The sequence below is a fragment of the Colletotrichum destructivum genome, chromosome 4 (genome assembly GCF_034447905.1).
Source record: "Colletotrichum destructivum chromosome 4, complete sequence".
NCBI lineage: Eukaryota > Fungi > Ascomycota > Sordariomycetes > Glomerellales > Glomerellaceae > Colletotrichum > Colletotrichum destructivum.
The window spans coordinates 5,089,124-5,101,219 of NC_085899.1; the positions used below are offsets into that span (position 1 = coordinate 5,089,124).

Sequence of the window (12,096 nt, forward strand, 5' to 3'; positions counted from 1 at the left end):
ATGCTTCTGCCAGATGTCGCTGCTGTCTCTCGAAGCAGAACACGCCCGAGATGCACAGCAACATTTACTCGCTCCTGGTGGAATGCAACAAGACGACGGAATGGGGGAACCGTGAACCTGAAATCAACCACGTTAAGCCTTGTGGGGTCTGCGGAACCCCATCATTGCGATGAGAGATCCCAGCAGATATGCAGACGGGCTTCTCCGAGTGCTGGATTCGGTGAGTGAGGAACCGACGATCGGCCGAGACTGGCACGCCGCCCGGATATGATGTCAAGGGCGCACCGATGGGATTGGTGTTGAGACTTGCAGATTAGGTAGGTAGCCAAGGTAGCACAGAGCGAATGTTCCCCAAGCCGCCGGGCGAAAAGGTGGCCGGGGCAGTGCCGGGTCACGAGTGCCGGTAAGACGCTATTGCCACAAACGGAAAGGGTGGAGACGTGCGGCCGGCGCGGATTGGCCGATTCGGAGGCTGGCGGTCGACGCGGTAGCACGGTAACAATCAATGACGTTCTGCCTAGCGGTAGATTCGGTGGGGAATGTGATTATCTGCAAACTACCTAATCGTAGCTTTCGCCGTTGGGGTTCTGGCAAGAAGGAGCGAGGGGCATAGTAAGGCAGGAAGCGGGAGGCTAGGCCGCCGTGCCATTCCTGGGTTCTTGAAATCCTTCGCAGTTTGGAGAGGCTCTGCTTTGCCGTCAGGCGTTATTTCGTTGCCGTAGGAGCTGTGTTGGTTCCGCAGGCCCAGGGTATGGCGGCGGACTAGATACCTTTTGTGATGGTCGACCGACCAACCGACCAACCGACCGACCGGCAGCAGACCCGCTATATCGTTGCAGTGGAGTGGAGCGAGCAAATAGATGTCCTCGGCGTTCGAGTTCCATGATATCATGCCACTCCGCCATGGACCCCCTTGGCGGAACTCGGCACGCGCGAGTGTGGTGATTGGCGGTTGGCGTGCTTGGGAGGGGACAGGGTCGTCGAATAACATGACACAGAGATGAATGTTTTGTGAAACGTTTCCCGTTCGTGAGGAGACGGACTTTGGGTAGATGGCTGCAGCCAGCATAATTCACAATCGCCCCGTGTACAGATACCCTGGCAGCCAGACACAATCACTGCGTTGAGATCAGACGGCGCGTTTGGATGGGAGCTTGAGCCTGGAGGCATGGGAGGGGGAGTGGAGGGTGACAAAGGTGCCAGCTCTGTCCTGAATCATCCCCGACCAGTCACACTTACCCCGTGCACGGGCGGAGACTTGTGTGTAGCTAAGGCTGATTGATTGTACAATACTGGATGGATCATGGATGGAATGGGCGGATTGAGTACCGCCACCGACTCTGCCACTAGATCGACTTGTTGTAGTTGTCTAGGCAGCGAAGATTCGACAGGGCTGAATCCGTATCTCGTAGTTCGTATTTCGTAGATGCATCCACCAGGGCGAGATTTGGTAATTCGAGCTGATTATTCGGGCGAGCGAAGAAAAGAAAGGGTTCGGGGTGCTGATAAGACGGCAGCGAAGTTGAGCCGTCTTCGCATCGTCACCCTTGCCCGCGCATTTTGAGGCCCCAATCACAGTCAGGTGTACTGTACCTTGGGTAGGTAGTCAGCATTTCACTGGAAGACAAGAAAACATGCAATGCCACCATATCCATATCAGGTCACCGAAATCGAGTGTAGTGTTCACCACTATTCACTGCCTTGGTGGTGCCCCCCCTGCCTGTGGTGGGAAGCTAAATGAGCACGGTCAACAGTGCTGTGCCCGCTCTGCGGTCTCTCCAGTCTCACTCCACCATCGGGCACTTTTGCCCCGCATGGTTTCTCTATCCCTGATGCCTAGTGGGTGAATGCTTGTGCCCAGGTACCGACCTACCCACGTACCCTGGTTGACACAGCACCTCAGAGCTCCTTCCTCAACTGCACGCGACCCTTGCTCCACTCTTCGGCTTCCGTAGCTTCATCTCGCAAGTTGCAGCTGTCTGCCGGACCTATCATCACTCGTGACAAAGGCTCAGTGCCACCATCAGAAAGGCTAGGAAGGAGTTGAAGCGCATCGCGTCGGGTACCGATACCTACCACTCAATTTGGGTACGTACCTTTCAGAGGAGGGCATGGCTCTCCCCTCCCAAGAAAGCAGAGCTTCTGGGCGCAAACACAGCCCACCCTGTGATTCGATTCGACCCTGGTTCTTTGGCCCGAGTCTATGATCATCAGTCACTGTCCTTTTCATTCTGCCGCCTGGGCATGTCCGGTTTCCACCTTCGACACGTCTCTCTGTTTCTGTACCCTGCCGCCAAAAAGCACCTTGGCCACAGTCGGTCTACTTAAGAACCTCGTCTCCCCGTATTACCCATCCTAGTCCAAACACATGCCTCGCCACTCAGACTCCATCTACGAAGCTTCCGATCATCAAGATAACCACCAACAGCAAGCTTCGTCCTCCAACTCTGCTCGACGCCTACTACATAACAGCTCTACCCGATCCCAATCGCCCACAATGAGCGCTGCCAACGCCCCGCATCACGAGGGTTCCTCGACCGGCAAGGGTCGTGCCCCCGACTACGACGAGCACGACAACCGCACCGAGACCACGACCAACGGCGGTGGCCTTGGCTTGGGCCAGGGCGGCTTCAAGCCTCACGGAGAGATGACGGTCAAGCCTCCCACCAAGGAGGACCTCCAGCGCAGCTACGCCAAGGTTGTCGAAGAGGACGCCAACCCCAAGGGCTGGTACGGAACCATGAGTACGTCTCGTCGCCATAACTTCTACCCGATATCCTATTGCAATGTACTGACACAGTATTTCCAGTCAACACTTTCGGCGCCGTCATCGGCACCATCGGTGCCATCCCCTGCTGCATCGTCTGCCCGAACCCTTACAAGAACGTCAACCAGGGCAACGTCGGCCTCGTCACCAAGTTCGGCAAGTTCTACAAGGCCGTCGACCCGGGCCTGGTCAAGGTCAACCCTCTCAGTGAGAAGCTTATCCAGGTCGATGTCAAGATCCAAATGGCAGAGGTTCCCCAGCAGACCTGCATGACCAAGGACAACGTGACGCTTCACCTTACCTCGGTCATCTACTACCACATCGTCGCCCCCCACCGCGCCGCCTTTGGAATTTCCAATGTGCGCCAGGCTCTCATGGAGCGAACCCAGACCACTTTGCGCCATGTCGTCGGTGCCCGCATCTTGCAGGATGTCATTGAGCGCCGAGAGGAGATTGCCCAGTCCATCGGCGAGATCATCGAGGACGTCGCCGCCGGGTGGGGTGTCCAGGTTGAGAGCATGCTCATCAAGGACATCATCTTCAGCCAGGAGTTGCAAGAGTCGCTCTCCATGGCCGCACAGAGCAAGCGTATCGGTGAGAGCAAGATCATTGCCGCCAAGGCCGAGGTATGTCTATTCCCACTCTAAGGATTGAGAGCGCGCACGTGTCTAACAAACCCTAGGTTGAATCCGCCAAGCTCATGCGCCAGGCCGCCGACATCCTGTCGTCGGCACCCGCTATGCAGATCCGCTACCTTGAGGCGATGCAGGCCATGGCCAAGTCGTCCAACAGCAAGGTTATCTTCCTGCCGGGCCCCGGCCAGACGATGCCCAACATTCAGCAGTCGCTCAGCGGCAACCAGACGGGCGAGTCATCGACCGGCGCCAACAATGGCACGGCGGACTTCAACGACTTTGGAGGTCAGGACTCCGGCTTTCAGCAAGCTATCAACTCTCGTGTCATCGAAAACATTTGAGTTCGCACCGAGTGCTGACTTTGAGGTCTTCGTGGGGGGAATAGCGTGGTCTCACTAAAAGCCGGCCCCATTACGGCTGACACCACCCGCTCGATAATGATTTTTTGCTGCGACGTCATACCCCTTTGCGCTTTACGATGCCCGACATGATTGATTCCGAATACCCTTTTGCGACGCCTCAAACTACTAGAAAATCAACAAAAAAAAGCAATTAGAACGTGTACTTGTATCACAGGGGGTGGGGGGGTGGGGGGTGGACTGCCGGATGGAGGAGTGGGAGGTGTCATCAACTCTCTCAGGGGACGATACTCGAGATGGGCGTGACCAGTTTGAAGGGGCATTGTAGGATACCCATTTCGTTCGTTACTAGTCTTCCGATGGGCATAATGGTAATGGTAAATGAAGAAGTTGAAATCGAAAGATGTGTCTAGAATCTGTGTTTGTTCTCTCATGCATGTCTCTCGCAACATAAGTCCCCATTGTTTGATACGTGTGATGCATATCACATTGTCTAAGTTTAGTGATTCGGCTGAAAGCACAACTCCTGTTTGTAACAGTCGACGGTGTTCGATTTTTCGCCCAGCTAAGCTGGCGTCAATCGTTTTTCTGGCGGCTGAGCACTTTGGGAGTACCATTCACCTGAGACCCTCTAAGCTCATGACCATACCGCCTTCAGATGTGTACAAGAAGTAGACAGGGAAGGCATTGGCTTGGTCGTCAGACGATCTTGAGTGAGCAGCAGCAGATGTGGAGGCCGACCATGGGCCACCAATCCAGCAGGCAAGGGAATACTGTCACTTCAGAACATGAACCCCTCAAGGTAGGCCAAGATCTAGAATGCTCTGACCAATGTTTACATTATCTTATTACACCCTACATTCCAGCTAGGCCGTTATTCTACCATACATGCTCCTCAGATACCGCCGATCGAGAACACGGACAAAAATACATGCACACACACTCAAGTCTCCTTCCATGGCAGAGATATCTCCACCGGCAACATATCCTTCTCCACCATCTGGACGACGGCCTCGGCGTCCAGCCCCTTCAGCGCCTGCAGCACCTCGCGATACCCCTCCTCGCTCAGACCCTCCCTGCGGTCGCAGTAGACGTCGACGCCCTCCTTGGTGAAGACGGTAGGCGCGAACCAAGTGACGACCCACCTCTCCCTCTCGCCGCCGGGGATCTCGCGCTCGCCCCAGCCGAGGACCTCCCAGTGGCTGCCGACGAAGAACAGCCAGCCCTTGCCGCGCCAGTCCCAGGCGGTGGTGTCGGCGGGGCTCGAGGCCGTGTCGACGCCGCGGACGGACTTGACGCCGCCGGTGCCCGGGGGGTTCTTGTTGGACTCGTACTCGACGAGGTCGTCGACGCGGGCGGCGCCGTCGGGCTTGGGGTCGAGGGGGGCGTAGGATATGCGCACGTTGCGGGCGTCGCGCCACATGGAGAGCGTGGAGTGGGTGACGGACCAGGTGCGGAGGAGCCAGTCGAGGGGCGGGGCGGAGAAGGTCGGCGGCGGGGCGGGTGCGTATTTGGAGGGGGAGCGTAGGGCGACGGTGGTCGGCGGGGAGGCCATGGCTAGGTAATTAATCTATCTACCTTGAATGAATTAAAAGACGTGTTGTTCGGGGGGTGAATTGAGTTAGGCGAGTACCTAGGTACTAAAGGGAGAAACAGGTCGTGCAAACGGCAAACGGCAGAAGGTTGAAGTTGAAGTTGAAGTTGAGGAGCAAGCGCAAATCCGTCGATGCTCCAAGCTCCGGGATCCGCGTGTTTCAAAATGATGTCAGCAGTGTCCCCCCTCCTGTCTCGAATCTCCAACTTTGTCATTCCTCGAGTTGCTTTCTAGTCCCAACGTCCCGATGAACGTTTCAACCTCATAGGCTCTTTTCTCGGGGCTCTCCCTTACATTTCATCCCATACTCCCAAACTCATCCACCATTTAGCTCCAAAAGGTCCCCACGAGGCTGGAAATTAAAGCCGCCCTAGTGCCGAGCAGGGGTCTTAATGTTCGACCTCTTCGAGCATTCCCACGGATCTTTCCGTGCCCAGAGCTCCCTGCTGATTTCCCTTTGCCGTCTTACTTTCCCTCCCCCCCACATCCGGAGCTTGTCTTTTTTTTTTTTTTTTTCTGCCGGAAACCCCCCAATCCTCCATCCTCCGTCCTCTGACTGGCCGCCTTCGTTATCCAACATCGTCGCGCCGCAACTTCCCGCAAACAACACGCGCGACTGAACCCCCAATCGCTCATCGCCCGCCATGGACGACCAAGACATCGCCGCCGAGATCGACCCCGAGATGGCCGCCTTCATGGGCTTCGCCTCCTTCGGTACCCAGCCCGCCGCCAAGAAGCGCAAGTACAACCACCGAACCGACGCCGTCTCCGACGCCGACACCGATGCCGGCCACGCCCCCGCCCGCGCCTCCGCCACAGGCGCGAACCAGACCGCCCTCGCCGCCCGCACGCCGCGTGCCGTTTCGACCGAGACCCCCGCCGCGCCACCGCCGGCCAACACCGATGAGATAGCCCTCGACGACGACGACGACGACATCGCCGTCGTCGATGCCGACAGACCGTCTGCTGCGGAAGACCAAGATCTTGAAGACGGCGGCGCCAGGATCTACTCGGACCCCTCCATCGCTCCCGCCCTCGCCCATGCCCAGAGCCTCATCGACGAACTGTCCACCCGCGCTGGCGACGGCGACGCAGCCGCTCCGTCGGAAGAATCCGCTACTCCCGCGTCCATCACTCTCCCCTCCTCCTCCTCCTCCTCCGCGGCGCTGCCCCGACGCCCCGACGCGTCGTGGGGCAAGGAGATGGGGTCCGTCCCGACGACGATGCCCACGAGGGAGCGGCCCGCGCAGGCGCCGGCTGCCGGCCATCAGCCCCGTGGCGGTGGTGGTGGTGGACACTACCAGCAACATCAGGGGAAAGACGGGAAGCCCTGGTGGGAGGGCTACTATGACCGCGCATCCAACGAGAACCCGTGGGATAGGCTCGAGAAGAAGGCCGGTGTCCAGTCGAGGGGGTCTTGGGTGTCTCGGGGCCAGGCTCAGACGGCTTGAAGTCGATTTCTGATGGAGGCTTGTTGTTGCTGATGGGAAGGGGGAATCCTTGGAGCCCGGACTGGATGGAAGCATGTATGCATGGCATGAGTCACCACCAGCCCATACGAACGATACTGCGGGCGTCTTTCACACATCAACCCCCCATTCGTTTGGGCATACCGACACACGAGTCACCAACACCTTCACCGACATTACGTGATACTCCTGACTGCACTGGATCACGATAAGAAAGGGCACCACGTCTCATCACATGATACATGGCTCAACCTTCAGGGATCCCTACCCACCCCACCCCCGGGAGGGACTGTTACGGTGGCAAGACGGACACCTTCGCATCACGACGGTGGGGTTACGGTGGACATATCGCGGACGGCGGCCTGGAAGGAAACCACCACGACCGAACAGGAAATGGCTTACGATATACGACTATGAACCGTGGATAAGAACGCCACCATCGCCGCTACAGCACCGCCAGGGGGTTAGAGGCACAGTATGTCCGCCAGGCCATGAGGACCGTCACGATATCAACCCGTCCCTGTCGTTTCCCTTCCCGAAAGGGCAGTATCTCAAAGCCCCGAAAAGGACAAGCGTGCCTTACAGAAATGCCAACACTGTATACCCCCTCGCCTGGTCTCTCGGTCTCGATCCCCTTACCTCCACCCCTTCCTGCTCCACTGAAACCGTCTGCCGGTCTCTGGAGGGACCCTGAAAAGGCTACTGCAGCACCCTCCCCAGGCGCTTGCCCTGGTCTGGCCCTGTCGGCACTCCTCTAAGAAGGGAGGGCGTGTGTGTACTCTTTTTTTAAAAACAAGAAACCGCCCAAACCATTTCCCGCTCGTCCAATCATATCTCATAATCGTCTCGTGCAACAAACCTCCCCTGGCCAAGATCCAAAGGAAGGTCGTCGGAACCCCACAGTACTGCGTCAGCCAGGGGCCGGCGCCGAAGTTGGGGGAGGAAACGATGCATGCGTGCGTGTGTGTGGAGGTCTTCCCGGCTGCGTGGGAATCTTCTCTCCGTCAACCCACACTCCTTGGACCCTGCCTTAACCTTCTCTCCTCAGCTCGCCGCTGCTGCCAGCCAGACATTTCTGCAAAAGCAGCGTGAGATGGGTGGGCTGGGCGGCCGCCCACCACCTCCACCACCACAAACACCACCCATGTTCGCCCCGCGCCGTGCCGCTGCGCGTCAACCCGTCCCGACTGTCGGGTTCGCCTGGGGCCCCTGTCTCCGTTTTCCCCTCCCTTGCCAGCCCAATATGTGCCCAAAAAACAAGCAAAACAAGGCCGAGATGGAGGGAGGCGTGCGCTCATCAAAAAGTGGACGAAATGCAAAGGAAATCCCCGGGGCTCTGGCGCGTTCCCTTCTCCGCTGTTCCTGCAGTGCCGTTGCCGTCGGCAGGGATGTGTGCCGTATGTAAGGATGTCGTGCGTTTGGAGATGGTGTGTATAGTGGTGTTAACGACGCGCTGAAACTTTTTTCGGTAATACTTGAAAATGACACGCTAGAAGAGAGTAGGTGTGGCAAGGCTAGAATAGAAGATGCCGGTCGCCGTCTTTTTTCAACGTCGGCCATGTCGCGCGGCTGAAATTTCTCTCGTCACAGAACACTAGAAACCGCGTAGATTCTTAGTACTCGGGCGAGGGATAGCGTGCGCGCGCCTTGTTGTACTCCTTGGTGTGCTTGCGGGAAGTCTTGCTCTTGAGTGATCTGCAGGATTGGAGAAAAAAGTCCGCGTGTTAGTCGCATTGTCTCAGATCTCGCAGGGTTTCTTGTCTCCTCCAAAAATCCCCCCGATTGCAACCCGATCATACCGGCAATCTGGTAACCTTCCCCCGCCGGTTCGCGGAGCCAGTTTTCGAATGCCGGGCCGATCGTTCAATCCTTTCCCCCCCTCTTCTTTTTCCTTGCCCTCCCGGGCAATGGGAATTGCGCGGCTCTCGGAGTGTTGGGGGCGCAAAGGGCTCAACTTACGAGACTTTCTTCTGCGTCCACTCGAGGTCCGCGCGCACGTCCTGAGCGTCGCGGTAGCCCTCGTTGAAGCGCTCGCGCGTCTTTGCGAGACGGGCTTGTGCCTTCTTCTGCAGCTCCAGCAGCTCACGGTGCTTTGCGTTGAGCTTTCCGGATCTATTTTGGTGGTTTCCGTTAGCCATTCGTTTCGTTTGCAATGCCTGGGATCTGCGGCCATCGCCGTTCAGAAACACTTACGTCTGCGCCTGGACCGCGATATTGCGGTCGAGGGGGATGGGGTCAAACGTCTGGGCGAAGCGGTCCTGCATGTAGTCGTTGAAATCGACGCCGCTGGCCGAGTGGTGCGTGCTCTCAAAGTCGCCGCTGTTGCTGCCGGCGTAGCTAGAGTTGGCGACCGAGTAGCCGCCCGAGTAGCCGCTGTTGCTGTATGAGGGTCTGGTACCAGAGCTCACGGACTCGTCCGTCTCTGGGGGCGAGACCGAGTAGGTGCTGCCGTAGCCTGGGTAGTGCTGGCCCTTGTGGGAGGGGACGGGCATGGGGAGGGAGTAGTGGGAGTTGTAGTGGGAAGAAGACATGATGGGCGAGGCGGCTGATTCAAGTCAACAATAAAAGGCGTGACGTGTATGTGCGAGTGTAGCAACTTGTTTGCCTTCAAACAAGTGGTGACTAAGTCCGAGTGTGGACTGAGGATGGCGGCACTCGGTGAGACACAAGAGTGTGCAAGGAAGTTGCTTGTTTTGCAACGAAGGAGAAGTTTGGAGAAGGTGTATAGAAGCTTTGAATATGCTCTGGAGCTGTAGTAAGAAAGGAAGAAGAAGTAAACAGAATCAGACCGCTCAAGATGTGCCCTTTTATACTTTTTTTTCTCCCTCTCCCCCAGACCCTTCCCGGGCTCCATCGCTTCATCTGGGGGGAGGATAAGACAATCAAGCCCTCGATTCGTCCGATGACAAGCTGTGGCTTTGGCAAGAGCCGGTGGTCCCCGGTCCACCAAAGGGTGAACGGACAGAATAGTCCAAGGGGCATGATGTGATGGGACGATGAGAGTAGAGAGGGTCGCGGACGGACGACGATGACAACCATGATAGAGCGGCATCCGGTCGACCTGCCTAGGCCCTGTTTAGCCTGTGCGTTTGTGACAGGGAAGTGGCAGAAACTATACCCTGTCTTCACCCGTGTTGCCTGCCTGTGGGGGGAGGAGTGAGAGGGGAAAAAAGAAGAAAACAAAAAGACATATCGAGCTACGATGCAGTTGGATATTGAGGGTGTGAGCATTGAGGGTGGTAGCGGACAATGGCGGAATGTCAATGGATGGAACCATTGGTCAAGATGGGGGGAGGAGGCAAGCAAGTAAATTGGCCATCTGCAGGCTGGGCTTCCATGTTCCAAGAGGCATGTTAAAACGGCGAGTTTCGATGGCAAAAGAAGAGTGATGAAGCGAGCAAGGTGTCTGTCCGCATATGCCGAGAGGCGAGCACCATGGGCTGTATTGGTGGAGAGGGCCACGATGGAGGAATGGGTGGCCCGGAAGAGGCAATGGATCTGTCTGGATATTCGGGGCAACCTGAGAACTAGCCTAGGCACCTAGGCTAGTGTCGGAAGGAAGAACAGGGAAGACGAAGGGGAGGAACAGTCCGGCAGGACCAAGGGTCACGGACATGACCGGCGCAGGTTGGCGAAGAGCAGTCTGTACGAGAGACAGGAATGTGGGCTGAGGGAGAAAGAGAGAAAAAGCCATGCATGTCGTGTAAAACGGCGACGAAGAGACGTGCAGTGACGGCAAGGGAGGTACGTCGCTTCTCCCACACGCCTCCCCACATATGGATACACAGACAGGCAGGTAGGTAGGTAATAGGACAAGGATGGAATGGGTTGCATCTGCAAGCCAGGGGAATGGGGCTCTGTGAGCAGGAACGGCCATTGGAAGTGAAGGGGTTCTTTTCGGCCCCATCCAGTTCCGCCCACGCCCATGCGGTGCCATGACAAGAGAGTCGGGGGTATGCTTTGGTACCAAAGGGCCAAGGGGTGCGAAGCTAGGTGTGCATGTAAGACGCATGCTTGTGTGTGTGGTCTAGAGGGGTGACGTTTGTCGAGGAACCTCGGGTCGAAAGACGGCAGACAATCTATTTACTCGGCTCGGAACACACGCGCCATGGCTGCAGATGGGAGGTGGAAAGGAGGCCTACATATGACGGAGGTGCCATGCGTGTCGTATGGAACATTGGCCCAGTCAGGCGCAAGCCGAAGGGCTATCCGCCGTCCATGGGGAGAGGGAGGGGAAGAGGAAGAGGGGCGGTGCCGTCCCGATTCATGACGAATTTGTTTTGAGGATAGTAGTAGGAAGATGGAGACAGACGGGATGGAACGGATAGAAGTCAAAACGGTGAGGGAAACTCGGGGTACCGGGGGATAGACCGGAGCCAACGTGGATCGAGACTGTGGTCCAAGGAAGGCGACGAGTCAACGATGACATGATAGGATGGGACGGGATGGGTTGCAAGAGGAAAGATGGATTGGGGTCAGAAGCAAAAGGGACTTCGGGACAAGTGGGAAAGAGTAGGGCAGGGTGTTGTGGGTTGGATCAGGACAGAGAAAGAGAGAGACACAGTATTTGTGTGTGTGTGTTGTGAGAGAGAGGGAGATTTACAAAGCACGGGATGGGATAGGATGGGAAAATGGGAATGTAACGGGGCAAGTCAGGCCGGGGTATTTCTCCTCTCCGTCTTGCTTCCCTTCGTTCGCAATTGCGAACGAACCTGGTGTTTCCCCTCGAGGCATGTATCTCCCAAACGCAAGGCGTACATACGTTTGTCGTTTACGTCTCCAACGACGACGAGACGGCAAAGATACGGCAGCACGATACAGGACGAGAACAAACTCGGTCCACACCCCCCCAGGCCATCCACCCATTACCTACTCACAACATGATAGTCGTTAAAAGCGGCGTCGAGATTCCCACTCCCACGCAGCTCGTGTCGTCGTTTCGTTGGGCTGCGTGAGCCACATGCACCCAGAGTGAACTGGGACGTGGAAACGGCGGGGTGGAGTACATCAGTGCTCCGCGGTGATCGGCCTGGGCGGAAAGGGTTGAGAGGACGATTGATTGATTGCCACAGTCGAAAACGGTGATGCCTTGAGAACGTGACCGGAGTCAAACGGATGTCCTTCCTAAAATCAACGTTGACGTTGAGTGTGAGTCTAGGCGGTCAGGTCAGGCAGAAGTGCAGCAGGGTTCGGGCATTTAATGTGGTGGTGATGCGTTGTCAGGACTTTTTTTTTATTGAGATTTATGTTTGGAAATTATTTGTTTTCTTCT

The 12,096-nt window shown here is 56.8% G+C and overlaps 4 protein-coding genes across 4 annotated transcripts; 2 read left to right on the top strand and 2 right to left on the bottom strand.

Annotated features, from left to right (window-relative positions):
* Positions 1–1,974: 1,974 nt before the first annotated feature.
* Positions 1,975–3,988, top strand: CDEST_07485 (Putative Band 7 domain, Stomatin/HflK family, Band 7/SPFH domain superfamily). Its single transcript, XM_062923644.1, has 3 exons — positions 1,975–2,744; positions 2,810–3,393; positions 3,450–3,988. Exons 1-3 carry the CDS (start codon positions 2,369–2,371, stop codon positions 3,741–3,743), a joined length of 1,254 nt encoding a protein of 417 aa, XP_062779695.1. The 5' UTR covers positions 1,975–2,368; the 3' UTR covers positions 3,744–3,988.
* A 599-nt stretch (positions 3,989–4,587) lies between these two features.
* CDEST_07486 (uncharacterized protein) lies at positions 4,588–5,532 on the bottom strand. The gene has a single exon (XM_062923645.1). The coding sequence runs from the start codon at positions 5,314–5,316 to the stop codon at positions 4,705–4,707; it is 612 nt and encodes a 203-aa protein (XP_062779696.1). The 5' UTR covers positions 5,317–5,532; the 3' UTR covers positions 4,588–4,704.
* A 1-nt stretch (position 5,533) lies between these two features.
* On the top strand, positions 5,534–7,104 carry CDEST_07487 (uncharacterized protein). The gene has a single exon (XM_062923646.1). The coding sequence runs from the start codon at positions 6,000–6,002 to the stop codon at positions 6,804–6,806; it is 807 nt and encodes a 268-aa protein (XP_062779697.1). The 5' UTR covers positions 5,534–5,999; the 3' UTR covers positions 6,807–7,104.
* A 1-nt stretch (position 7,105) lies between these two features.
* CDEST_07488 (Putative KxDL domain-containing protein) lies at positions 7,106–12,060 on the bottom strand. Its single transcript, XM_062923647.1, has 4 exons — positions 9,943–12,060; positions 9,018–9,889; positions 8,784–8,936; positions 7,106–8,519 (listed from the first exon to the last, which is right to left on the bottom strand). Exons 2-4 carry the CDS (start codon positions 9,353–9,355, stop codon positions 8,438–8,440), a joined length of 573 nt encoding a protein of 190 aa, XP_062779698.1. The 5' UTR covers positions 9,356–9,889; positions 9,943–12,060; the 3' UTR covers positions 7,106–8,437.
* Positions 12,061–12,096: the final 36 nt, after the last annotated feature.

Coding starts and splice junctions, on each gene's coding strand:
- CDEST_07485 (XM_062923644.1), top strand. CDS start 2,369: ATGCCTCGCCACTCAGACTCCATCTACGAAGCTTCCGATCATCAAGAT. Junction 2,745..2,809: donor GGGCTGGTACGGAACCATGA/GTACGTCTCGTC, acceptor CAGTATTTCCAG/TCAACACTTTCGGCGCCGTC. Junction 3,394..3,449: donor TCATTGCCGCCAAGGCCGAG/GTATGTCTATTC, acceptor AACAAACCCTAG/GTTGAATCCGCCAAGCTCAT.
- CDEST_07486 (XM_062923645.1), bottom strand. CDS start 5,316: ATGGCCTCCCCGCCGACCACCGTCGCCCTACGCTCCCCCTCCAAATAC.
- CDEST_07487 (XM_062923646.1), top strand. CDS start 6,000: ATGGACGACCAAGACATCGCCGCCGAGATCGACCCCGAGATGGCCGCC.
- CDEST_07488 (XM_062923647.1), bottom strand. CDS start 9,355: ATGTCTTCTTCCCACTACAACTCCCACTACTCCCTCCCCATGCCCGTC. Junction 8,937..9,017: donor ATCGCGGTCCAGGCGCAGAC/GTAAGTGTTTCT, acceptor CCACCAAAATAG/ATCCGGAAAGCTCAACGCAA. Junction 8,520..8,783: donor TGGACGCAGAAGAAAGTCTC/GTAAGTTGAGCC, acceptor CCAATCCTGCAG/ATCACTCAAGAGCAAGACTT.